The sequence below is a fragment of the Culex pipiens genome, chromosome 2, assembly GCF_016801865.2.
Source record: "Culex pipiens pallens isolate TS chromosome 2, TS_CPP_V2, whole genome shotgun sequence".
Classification (NCBI taxonomy): domain Eukaryota; kingdom Metazoa; phylum Arthropoda; class Insecta; order Diptera; family Culicidae; genus Culex; species Culex pipiens.
Window position 1 is genome coordinate 161,226,074 of NC_068938.1, and position 13,212 is coordinate 161,239,285.

Here is a 13,212-nt window from a genome sequence, read left to right on the forward strand (position 1 = left end):
AAAAATCTAATTATCGAACTCTCAGAGAATTGGTCAAATGAAAAAAACGACCTACAAAATTCCAAAATATTTTTCGTAAAATCGCAAAGCAAATCGCATGTTTCTAGTTAGACTGCTTCACAATTTAGTACAAAAATGATTTAGCCAATTATTCATATTGTTCATAAAAATATGAGACAATAATGTCAATTCTACACAAAACTGTTGCAACAGCCTCATGAAATACACATGCAGTACACATCCATCACACGCACCCGGATCCCCCATCAGTCGTCTGTTGCACCCACTCCCACGCAGCGCAATGTATCCTAACCCAAACGGGGTTTTATGTTGCACAGCGCGCACACATCATCGCCGCACATCTCATTCATGGCGAGATGTCAAAGCCTCCTAGCATAACAGCAGCAGCGCAAAAAATAACATGTTTCACGAGTACCATCACCTCATTCTGTATGCATCCTGAATTTCACTCACTCACTCACGACCTGGCCTGGCCTGGCTTGGCTGGGAATCCTGACATGCTGACATGGTGTTTATGAATGTGAATAATTGTTTTGAGGGAATTTAGGGTTAGGTTTCCCGATGGGCCTGCAGCTATTGTTGCAGTTGAGACTTTAAAATGTTATCATGAGTTAGAAATATTTTGGTTACATAAAAAAGGAAAGAAATGTGTCATGAATTATTAAAAAAAAGTTTCAACTTTAAAATTTAAAACTAGATTTTTAACCAACTCTACTCAACCTCGTCTAGACGAGGTGAACCGGTTGTTCGCAGTTTGTTAAGCCTTCAATAAATAATAATACGCAACCCAGCCCGTCACGCGTCAAAACTTCGTTACATTTGAAGGAATTTAATAAAAAGAAATTGTTTTCGAAACAAGTTCATTCCGGCCCACGACTCAAGCCAATTCCCGACTGGTGGTGTTTGCTTGCGCTGAAACTTTGTGCCACAAATATCCTGCCGCCCCCATCATTTCCATCCCAAGGTCCAAGTTTGCTTTTCCTCGAGCCGCCGCACGGGGAAATTCGTGAAAAAGTTTATTAGCATCCGACCCCCCCCCCTACGGTTTCCAAACCTCACCTCAACCTGATTGCTGCCAACTTGACGCACTTATTGAATGGCAAATCTCCATCAAGCGGCAAAAAGAGTTTCTTTCTTTTTTCGTCGAGCTTTTTGCAAACTTTAATAATCGTGTTTGTTGATTTTCCACTTTTCGGCGGTTGGCTTGGGAAAACTTTTCAGCTAATATACCTCCGTCAGCAGCAGCAAAAACAGTGTCGAAAAGTCGAACGAACGGGAGAGAATCTGCTTTACCGCAACACTTGGAGCAGACACTTTTCGACACAGGTTGCAAAAACCGGTTTTCAAGTTGCGGACCAACTTGCCAAACGTCGAGACTTTCAACCAAACACTGATACTTCCGGAAGTGTGTTGCCAAAAGGATGACTTAATTGACGGTGCTAATTGTGGTGCGCCGCAAAACAGGGCGGATTTTGGGCCAAGAAGGACATCACATTTGGTGAGTTCTGAGAAAGTTAGAACAATGGTTTGAGTGAATTAGAACCAGTTTTGGCTCAAATTCGATTATAACGGAGCAATTCTCTGAGATTTCGGTCACTCGATTTTATTTTGTATTATTTAATCCGGCTGAAACTTTTTTGGTGCCTTTGGTATGCCCAACGAAGCCATTTTGCATCATTAGTTTGTCCATATAATTTTCCATACAAATTTGGCAGCTGTCTATTAGAGTGCCCAGAAAAAATGACCCCCTGCGGAAAACGGTTTTATCGGTTATTTTAAGCATCTGTGTCAATTTTGAGCGAAATTGGTTGAGATTAAATTTCCAATGAGAATCTCACTTTTGGGAATAATTGGATGGAAATAGCGCTTCGAGCAGAGCAAACAGTAAGAAAAATGTTTTTTTTCATACATTTTTGCGATTTTTCCCATACAAATTTCACTCCCGAGTATCAATGGGTAAATGTTGGCCGAATTTGCTCATATTTGGCCCAGAGTCCTAAAATAGCTCAAGGAACAATAATCAACTTGTGGAGCGAGGTTTTGAAAAAAAATCCCATATTCTGGCCACCCTACTGTCCATACAAAAATGATGTATGAAAATTCAAGAATCTGTATCTTTCAAAGGATTTTTTTATCGAATTGGTTTCTTCGACAAAGTTTCAGGACTACAATGAAAAAAATGATACACGGTAAAAATTTGTTGGTGATTTATAATTTCACTTTTTATCACTAAGACTTTATTTGCAAAAAAACAACATTTTTTTATTTAGTGCTATATTTTAGGGGAAATCAAATGCCAACTCTTCAAAAATATTTCATTCAAAAGCGGACAAACATGGACACTAATTTTAAAAAATGAATAACTGCGACTATTTTCAAAAATAGTTACTTAAAAACGGCTATAACTTGAAAACGGTGCTCTTTATCAAAATTTCACTAAAGTACTTTTTGATTGCAAATTCAATTTCACATCAAAAAATAAAGTTGAAAAATTTTTGCGACCGGTATTTCGATTTTTTGAAAGAATTAGTATTGATTCAGAAATTCATAACTCGGTTAAAGATTTTTTGCCTATTCTGGAAATTTCTGAAATGTTGGCAATTGCTGTCCCCTAAATTATATCAAAAGTTAAAAAAAAAAGTGTTTTTTTTTGCTAAGCAAGTTTAAGTGACAAAAAGTGAAATTAAAAATCACAAATTTTTTGTACCGTTTATAATTTTTTTTCAGTGTAGATTTTTGAATTTTCATAGATCATTTTTGAACGGACAACTGCCAAGTTTGTATGGAAAATTATATGTTCTATGGACTATATGGACTAATAATGCAAAATGGCTTCTTTGGGCATACCGAAGGCACCAACAAATTTTCAGCCGGATTAAAAAATACAAAAGTTAAAATTAAAGAAAAAAGACCGATTTTGTAGAGAATCGACAGAAATGAATATGTTTCGTTCCAGAGATATCGAATTTTAAAGTTTTGTGTTTTCGAGATTACCTACATCAGCTTCATTCGCCGCATCTGCTAGAAGAACAGGCGGGCTGATCAATAACTGCTACCTGGTGTTCTGGGAGATGATTAATTTAATTTATATTTTTATAATTTTACGAACAATAAATGCACGATACATTACTGAGTAAAAAATATGAAATTAAATTAATAAAATTTGTTGATACTTTGTACTCTAGTGAAGGACGATCACAAGGAGTAGGAAAAAGATTTCTGGAAAGTATAAAACTGAAAAATGTAAGAAAATCACAAAGTTTGATCTGCTGCAAAGCGGCTAATTTCCCAAATTTAGTGGCGATGATTTAGACACCGTCCGAACAACAGTATTTTTTTTCATACATCATTCTTGGATTCTGTTAATCAAATGGAACTGGCTCACAATATAAAAAAATGATTTAATATGATCAATCTTTTAAACCATAAATCGGATTTGCCAAATAATGGTAAAGTGTCAATAATAAACTATAATAATAATAATAATAAAGCAGGTTTTGGGGTTTTTGCTGACTAGCACTATTTTGCTACCGCCCATGATGAAGGCCCTAGTCATGGCCTCGGAGGTACTCTAAAACGGTTAGCAACACGTAAAATAACCCAATAAATATTCCTTTCACAAAAATAGATTGATCAAGGTAGGGGAACAGCATCTAATTCCAGCGTTCCTCTAATGTTGCCATATCAGCGCTTTGGCATTCAATTACAGCTGATTAAAAGCGTTTTCAACTGAAATCGAGTGATAAATAGCTCAATAAGAAGTGAACAAGCAAGTTTCTATCAAAAGTTTTGCAAAATTTGTTGTTTAAATAGTGAAAATGAGCAAATTGGACAAAACTAGGAACGAGGACTTAACCTGCCAAACATACGAGAATTTCCCCTATTAGCCATTTGAATAAATATTTGCGTAAAATTATAAAAATATAAATTAAATTAATCATCTCCCAGAACACCAGGTAGCAGTTATTGATCAGCCCGCCTGTGTGATTCTAGCAGATGTGGCGAATGAAGCTGATGTAGGTTATCTCGAAAACACAAAACTTTAAAATTCGATATCTCTGGAACGAAACATATTCATTTCTGTCGATAAGTGATTCTTATGTAAAATTGGCAGGGGAACACGATGGTGAGGTCAAACTAAAAAAAATAAGTTGGGGTGTTTTGAGATACGGCCGTTTAAAGTTTTCAGTTGAGCAATACAGGTAGAAAAAATAAATCAATCAAAATTTTGATCACGGAAATGGATTCTACGTCCAATTTTCTTCAAAATTGAGTCTAAGACCGACCTTCTAAGATTTGTGGTTCCTGAGTTATCGTCGTTTGAAACTAGGAGGTTTGGTCAAAAATCGCCAAAAAGTCGATTTTTTGGGGAGGTACAAAAATGGAGGGGGTGGTCCGATTTGGATGAAATTCGGGATTCTTGCATGTTTTGATAGTATCAACAGCCCTGCCAAATTTGAGCAGGATCGGAGAAGGTAATTTTCAAATTTGCACTTTTTCGTGCACAGTTGAGATGGAATGACCCTTATGTAAAAGTGTAATTCAATCGAAAAAGACGTGTTTTCAATAATTTGCAGCCTGAAATAGTGATTTGATGGCGTACTCAAAATTTCGAAAAAACGTATTTTTCATCAAAAAAAAAACACAAAAATGCCACAAAATTCTGCCATTTTTCATTACAAAAATCACAATGAAAATTGAAAAAAGGTGTCATTTTGGTGTAGCTACGCTAGGATGGGTCATCTACGAATCATGTTTTCGATTATTTTTAGTATAATACAGTGGACTCTCTCGTTGTCGATATTGCAGGGGGTTTATCAAATTATAGAATGAAACATCAAAGCAATCTATTTAAAAGGGACTGAAAAATGTATTGACAGCTAGAGCAATATTGATATCGAGAAGATCGACAGCCAGAGAGTCCACTGTATATCTTTACTTTTATTCAATAACGCAATCTTTTTACAGTTTTTAACAGCGGCTGTTATGATTCCTAATAGTATTTTTTTCTTTGCTTTGGAACAACAATAGATTCGATATTTTTAGGTTATGACCATTTTAAAGAAAAACAATTGAACAATTTAAAGTGTTCTTGAAATTAAATTCTCGTGAACTGATCCAGAACCGACCTGAAAACCTTTGTTTAAAGATGTTCATTCTACTTTTCAAGAAATTTAATTATTAAAAAATTTGAAACTGTTTGATTGTAGAATATACCAAATTGTAAGACTACAAATATCTGATAGATTTTGATAAGCAATTTCGTTGCACATTGTTCAGTTTTCTTATAAATTGATTACATACTCTGCACCAAAACGGATTTTCTCATGTTCTACTTCGTAAGAATTATACAATACAGTTTCATATTTTATGTGTTAACTATTTCCTCAATGCCTCAAAAATTCTGAAACTTAATTTATTTAAAACGTACTTCACAGTTCTTATCAAAGTCGAAAGACAGAAAGTTTTGAAAACATTAGCAACGGCCATAATACAATTAAAAAAAATGTATTTATTTTTTTGAGCTTTTATGCATTTTGCGCAATTATTTTTTTTTGTGAATACTTGTTGGGCTGTTGAGTCGAAGTCAGAGTCGTGAAATCTCGAATAGTTGGAGAAGGAGTCAAAGCCAAAGTCGAAAATTTTTGATAACCCGGTGTTAGAGTTGGAAACGGAGTTATCACAAGCCCAAATTATGTACTTTTTTTTATTTCAGGACCATCCATAAACCACGTGGACACCTGGGGGGGGGGGTGTCTGGTATTTCAAAAGTGTCCACGTGGTTTATGGATGATTCCTTCTCAGTAGTTGTTATAATTCAGTTTAATTCACAAAACTTTATAATATTTTTAATTTACATTTTTAGGTCGCGTGAATGGGGTTGAAATTTTTCCATTTAGATTTGTTTTGTTTTAGAGATTTATCAGATTTGTGGTTATCTCCGACTCCGCAGCCCTGTTCAAAATCAAAAATCGAGGGAAATAAAATAATATATAAAAGAATAATAAAAGAAATAATTTAATTCTGATATCTCGTTAGTCAAAAACTTTTGCCACCCCTAATTCAAGTGATATTTATTTAGTAAAGCTCATTGTTAATTTTTTCATCAGAGCCCTGCCTGATGGGGGACACTTCTGCGGGGGCGGGATCGGGGGCAACACACGGCGGGCCAGGTGATCTTATCACCGTTCGGGTTCGTTTTCCGGTGGGAGACGTCCAATCGGACGATTTCAGCGTGGCGCACTTTTGGGGGGCACACACCGAACTGTGCTGGAAGATTAACGATCAGCTGGGCACTGCGGGACGGGTTCGCGGTGAGCACTAGCGGGGATGGGTGATTAATCACCGGGGGGAATTGTTTTCCACTGTAGCAGATCGAACGGGGTGAAATTAAAACGCGGCGCAAAACTTGAGGGCAAACGCGACTACTCCGTGCGAGTTCAAACTTTTATTTGTGAACGTAAACAAATCCTCTTCTTCCCTTTCCCTTCTCCTCTTCCTTCCTCATCCGTCGGTGACAGTTCTCGCTGCCACCTACTACTGTCATTCGTTCCAACCTATCTAGATAGCGCTGTGCGCTTTTTCTGTTTACGGGTACAGGGACAATTCGATTTTGATCCCCAACATAATACCGGCCACCTTGAAAATTCATTTTCAAAATAAACTATTGCTAAGAAAACTACAAACTAAATTTCAAGAAAAAATCACTTTTCATCCTCGGCTTCGTCTGCGCACTCCAGGGGGCAGATTTTCGAAACGGCTCGCTTCAGGATTCCTCCGGCGGTTCGCAGAGTGGCTACACGGGTGACACCATCGGGTCCGGGATGCACTTCCAGGACGCGGGCCAGCGGCCAGCGGGCAGGTGGAAGCAGTTCGTCTTTGATGATGACCACAGAGCCGACATCCAGATTGTAGCGCCGGGGGTTGTTGCTGAACTGCGTCTGGAGCTCCTTCAGGTACTCGTTCCGCCAGCGGTGCCAAAAACGCTGTGAGTAGGCCTGGATGCGCTGGTACTGGTTCAGCCGGTTCAGCGGTACGTCGCGCACGTCCGGCTCGGGAAGCGGGCGGATCATATTCTTCACCAAGAAGTGAGCCGGGGTGAGCGCGGACAGATCGTTGGGATCCTCCGACAGTCGGGTAAGGGGGCGGGAATTCATGCAGCCTTCGATCGCAGTGAGCACCGTGGTCAGCTCCTCGAAGGACAGCAGTGAGTTTCCGAGCTGCCGGACGAGATGCTTCTTGGCCACCTTCACAGCAGCCTCCCAGAGACCGCCGAAGTTGGGAGCGCGTGGGGGGATCAGGTGCCACTGGATGCCGTCGTCCGCCAGGTGCTTGGCGATCTTGTCGCTTTCGGGTCCCGGCTGCAGCATCTGGTACAGCTGGTGAAGCACGTTCTTGGCTCCGATGAAGTTGGTCCCGTTGTCGGAATAGATGTGACTCGGCTTGCTTCTTCTCCAGGTGAACCGGGTCAAAGCCATCAGGAACGCTGCCGTGGACAGATCGTTGACAAGCTCCAGGTGGACGGCCTTCGTGCTCAGGCAGATGAAGACGGCGACGTAGCACTTGCGGGACGCGGCGCGACGGTGCGTTGGTTTCAAGTACAGCGGCCCACAGAAATCGACGCCGGTGCAGGTGAAAGCTTCGTTGGCGGTGACTCTGGCGACGGGCAGCTGACCGATCGGCTGCTGGATGGGTTGGGGGTTCGCTCGACAGCATCTGTAACAGCGGCGGATCGCGTTGCGCACCGCGCGGCGGCCGTTCAACGGCCAGAACTCATCTCGGACGCTGGCGAGGGTCATTGTGATGCCACCGTGGATCACCTTCAAGTGGTAGAACGTCAGCATCAGCCGCGTGAATGGGTGGAAGCCAGGGATGACCATCGGGTGCTTCACTGCGTACGGCTCGTCGGAAAGGCACAACCGGCCACCAACGCGTATCACACCAGCTTGATCCAAGAATGGGTTGAGCAGGCGCAGAGGGGATTTTGGTGCGATAGGTCGGCCTTTCCGCAGCAGCTTGAGCTCCTCCGGGAACGTCTCGGCTTGGACGATCTTGACGAGTGCGACCTTGGCGGCTTCCAGCTCGACGACCGACAGAACTCGGTCCGTGTTCCGCTTGCCGGGCTTGCGAAAGTTGGACGCAAAACGCAAGGCGAGTCCCACTGCGTTCAGCATGCGTCGGTACGAGAAGAAGATGGTGAAGACACGGTTGGGCGGGGCGGTTTGTACAACCAGAACGGGTTTCTCCTTCTGCTCTTCGATGGGGAGCGCACCTTTGAGGTCGCGCTGCGGGGGCCACAACGGCTTGTGCTTGCCCAACCAGGAGGCACCGAACTTCCACTTGGGGCTGTTGACGAGCTTCTCCGCTGGCATCCCGCGGGACACCAGATCCGCAGGGTTCTCCAATCCGGCGACGTGCAGGCACTTTGCGCCGTGGGTGATGAGCTGGATCTCCGAGATGCGATTCGCGACAAAGGGTTCACCACCTTCAGCCGCGTCTCACATTGGCGGATCTTCTTTTCAGCCGCCGACATCACGGCAGCTTCCGGAACGGCACACGTGGACGAATGGACGAGGCTGGAACGGGTAAAGACCCAGGAAGTACCGCAAATGGGGGGTGATTTGATTGGAGAGGTACTCACCTGGTACCTCTTGGGAAAGAGGCCTTGTATTTATCAAAATCAGCCACTCCAACTTCCTCGCGGCAGGCACGGTGCACTAACAGTGCAGCAACCGACAGGTGCAAAAAATGTGCGGCCTCGTGATCGCGGCCCGACGTGAGGTTATCTAACCTCAAACCTCCTACGTTGTGTGTTCGGGACGGGACGGGGTGCGCCAGGATATCCTGGTCACGGCACCAAAATGATGGGGGACACTTCTGCGGGGGCGGGATCGGGGGCAACACCCCAGTAAGAAAGACTCGAGCCGAATTGGCTCGAACCGCTCGCTAAACTCGAGCCGAATCTCGCTCGAATCGAGGCAAATTCGCCTCGAATTTGGCGTGTATTCGCCTCGAATTCGAGCTCTTTTGACACAAAAAATTCGCGCTACTCGAGCTAAGAAATATTTCACTCGCATCTCAGGAATTATTTCAAGTAGTTCAGAGTTCACACATAGATGTCGCTCTCAGATAAGCCGACCGATGCGACCCCTGGTGGTCGGTTATAGAATTATGGGTTTGTTTTTGTTTAGGATTCGGTAAAAACATTGCCTAACTTATCAAAAGGGCGAATTGACTAATAAAAGCCAATTCGCCCTTTCAATAAATTAAGCAATATACAAAAACTGGACAAAAAGTACGAGAACACGAAGAGATTTATTATCTTGAAATTTACAATACAAATTTAATTTAAATTTTCACTTGTCGATTTCTGAGGTTTCCCGGAAACTTTCGAATATATCTGCCAGGAATCGGGACCAGGGAAAGGGTTCACAACGTCCTGCTCGTCACGTAGTGTGCGGTGCTGCGCACAACAGACCAAGGCCTCGCGGTTGTAGGTGCACAGTTCGTGGCGTGCCTTGTCGTTTCTTCGACGCGACGCGGGAAGTCCTTACGACAGCGGGATGGCTTCACGTGCACGATGCGCTTGACCAGGATTGTCCGCTGACGCGCCTGTTCCCTATCACATCAAGGGCGTACTTGATAACGTTGCACGGCCGTCGTGATTCCGGTCGTGGCGGCCGACCTTGCGCTGCTGCTGTTGCTGCTCACGGTCGTCATCGAGAGCGACGAGGCCGGCACCTGCAGCTGCTAAATCGCGGTCAGCTCGAGCCGGGTCGTCATACAGCACCCGCGGATCGGTGATGAAGCGCTTTGGCCGACTCCGACAATAGCTCGTGTGAGTATTCTTGGTGGACGGTGTTGAGCGATTTCTTCGGCGATTTTAGCACGGCGAACGTGGCAAAGTCTTCAATTTTGTAGCCTGAAAGAGGGGAAAAGTATGAAAAATGGGTCATCGACGTTCGACGGCGCGTCCTTCAAACCAACCTGAACAAAACTCCAACGTCGTGTTCCAGCCGGACATGTTGCTCATGAGCGCCGCACACGCGAGCTTTGAGTCGCTCAGCTGCACGATGGCGTATTCCAGCGGTAGCGGGCCAGTGTAAGGGCGGGACGCGGGCTTACCGCCGCAGGAAGCGATACGACGGCGGAATGCCCAAGTCGTAGCTGATGGTCTTGAACACCGTCATCTCCATCAGGACATTTCGCGCCGCAAGTACGCGCCGTCACAGATAAAGTGGAAGTCGTCTACGGAGAGTGGGACGCGATCATCATACTTGGACGCAACAAATACACCGCCGCGCCCTACATCTGCAGCGAGTCCTTCATCAGCGACAGATTAATGTCGGAATGGCGAACGTCGGCTCGGGATCTTTATGGTACTGGAAGATCTAGTGCGCGCAGTGCGACACCTGGAACACGTCGTTCCTGTTGAACAGATCGTAGTCTTCTACGCGTCCGGGGTGCGCTTTTGAGGAGATGCGAGCGATCCGCTCGATGTGATGTCCTCCAGCGCGGACACGTACAAAATGTCCTCAGTCTTTTCAAAAGTGATAGTCCTTTATTTTTTCCGCTTCGCTGACCGTGACTAACAGGACGCGTTGATCAGCTTGTAGAATTCGATCTAGAACATGGCGGTTCACATCTCAGCAAAATGCTTCAGGGTGATGGCTCATCCGTGCAGACCGGAACCGAAACCGACAAAAGTCATGACTGCAGCGGGACGGACGCGTTGATGCACTTGGCCAGGGTCGTGACGCGGTCGCGCCTGTTCTGGACCAAAACAGAATTCTTGCTCGGGTCGACGCGCCATTGGGCCACCCATTTTTCGGCAGCAGTTTCGGAAAAGCGTGGTCTCTCGGCGTAGGATTGGCGGAAAACGGTTCTAGGTCTGCACGCACACACATGCAGGCCACCAAGACTCGGGCATCGTCAGTGACACGCAGCTTGGTGACGGCCAAAAAGTCCACGTGTTGACCAGGTTGATCAGGAACAGTCCTTGTCGTGCTGGTTGGCAATGAACACCGGATCGAGGATAATCGAGTTGTCAGTCGACTTGATGGTGATGTAGTGCTTCTGCTCGTCCTTGCAGATGTCGGTGAAACGGGTCTCACCGGCCATGGGCACAAACTTCTCGTTCCGCGTCGACTTTTGAGTGCGGTTGGAGATTTGGTCTGAAAAAAAAATCGATACATTAGGTGAGTTTTTTGCCTTCCTCACCTTACTGAGGAAAGGCTATAAAATCACTCAGAAAACGAACTTCTTAGTTTTACCTCCTAGACCCACCTTCATGTATACATTTCGACTCAGAATCAAATTCTGAGCAAATGTCTGTGTGTGTGTGTGTGTGTAGGGATGTGGGTCTGTGCACCAAAAAATATGCACTCGATTATCTCAGAACTGGCTTAACCGATTTGGACCGTTTTGGTCTCATTCGATTTGTCTTGGGGTCCCATAAGTCCCTATTGAAAATTATGAAGTTTAGTAAAGTACTTCAAAAGTTATGCTAAAAAAACGATTTTAACAAAAGTCCGGAAGATTGTAAAAAGGGTGGTTTTTGTAAGAAAACCCGTCATGCTATACATTTTTAGAAAGGTAATAAAAAGACCTTTCCAATGCGTCAAAAACATTTAAGATCTGACAACCCTATCAAAAGTTATAAGCACTTAAGTGTTATTTATGCACTTTTTGGGGGCCGGATCTCGAATATTTCGATGAAAACGTTGTCCGGATCTCTCATGCGACCTATCGTTGGATAGGTAATCAAAAGAACTTTCTAACGCGTCCAAGACATTGAAGATCTGACAACCCTATCAAAAGTTATAAGCATTTAAGTGTAATTTTTGAACCTTTTAGAGGCCGGATCTGATATATTTCGATGAAAACGTTGTCCGGATTTATCATGCGACCTGTCGTTGGATAGGTAATTAAAAGCCCTTTGCAACGAGTTCAACAGATTGCAGATCTGACAACCCTATCAAAAGTTATACGCACTTAAGTGTTATTTATGAACTTTTTTCAGGCCGGATCTCATATATATTGTTGAAAACGTTGTCCGGATCTATCATGCGACAGGTCGTTGGATAGGTAATCAAAAGACCTTTCCAACGAGTTTTATAGATTGCAGATCTGACAACCCTATCAATGTTATAAGCACATAAGAGCCCTAAATTATGAAAATCTGACTATACCCAATCTGACGGTATGAATAATGAATCAAGTTGATAGAACACTGAAAGGTCCGCCCTTTTGTATCTATTTTGGATAGCATTACCCTCTAAATGTGAGGAAGGCACCAACCACCTAAGGGTGGATTAAGTAACGTTTTTTAATTAATAAAAGTTTACTTACGTGCTCACTTCCGCCGCGCCCCACCGTTCAAGGAGGTAGGCTGCGCTACCAACGCTGGTAACCTGGTCCTGGCGTAATCATCCGAATTGTTCCGTTGCTGTTGGTATTTGATGTTGTTTTCCATGCCGAGGATCACGAATCGCTGACGGTGGTCCTTTGGGATACGTAATCCAAAATTCTGTTGTTTTTTTGAGCTCGATGAAAAAAGGAAAATAAAATAAATTTAGTTTTGAATAAAGATATTGATGTAGGATTGGTCTTAAGTACAAAAACTACAAATTTAGTTTCAATTCATGAATACCATACAAAACGGCTAATTTTAATGAAAATCATTACAAAGCGTTGTAAGTATGAATTGGTTAGTGAAATATCGACTGCACCTTTTTTACTCAAAATCGTCCAAAAGTGACAAATCGTCCAAAAGTGACAAATCGTCCAAAAGTGACACAGTATTTAAAGTACAGTAGTTGTTCGGTAACTGGGCAATTTTTAATAAATAAAAAACTTTTTCCAAAATTTTATTTAATTTCAAGTCACAATTTTAAAATATTTGAAAACTATAAGCATTGTAAATAAATTTTACTAACTTATATTTTTATATTTTTTCTGGGAAATATTATGCATCGGTGATCCCCTCGTAATTTTTCGTTCAGCCCAGTAAGCGAGCAGCATTCGGTGACTGGGCTACATTCTCAGCCCAGTTACCGAACATGTACTGTACTTGAAGTATTTTAAGATTATTTTTTTCAAATAATCAAATAGTATTTTAAGTACATTTATGAATTAATTTTATGTTCTCAAAAGTTTTCATGTATTTGAATTCTAAAAAAGTAGTAAGAG

General features: G+C 43.0%; 1 protein-coding gene and 1 pseudogene across 1 annotated transcript; both read right to left on the minus strand.

Moving 5' to 3' along the window:
- Nucleotides 1-6,725: 6,725 nt before the first annotated feature.
- On the minus strand, nt 6,726-9,098 carry LOC120421883 (uncharacterized). The gene is made up of 4 exons (XM_052707037.1): nt 9,093-9,098; nt 8,663-8,898; nt 8,507-8,597; nt 6,726-8,465 (listed from the first exon to the last, which is right to left on the minus strand). The coding sequence occupies exons 1-4, from the start codon at nt 9,096-9,098 to the stop codon at nt 6,726-6,728; spliced, it is 2,073 nt and encodes a 690-aa protein (XP_052562997.1).
- On the minus strand, nt 8,928-12,558 carry LOC120421884 (uncharacterized; annotated as a pseudogene).
- Nucleotides 12,559-13,212: the final 654 nt, after the last annotated feature.

Coding starts and splice junctions, on each gene's coding strand:
- LOC120421883 (XM_052707037.1), bottom strand. Junction 8,598..8,662: donor TCTTTCCCAAGAGGTACCAG/GTGAGTACCTCT, acceptor TACCCGTTCCAG/CCTCGTCCATTCGTCCACGT. Junction 8,466..8,506: donor AATGTGAGACGCGGCTGAAG/GTGGTGAACCCT, acceptor TCGGAGATCCAG/CTCATCACCCACGGCGCAAA.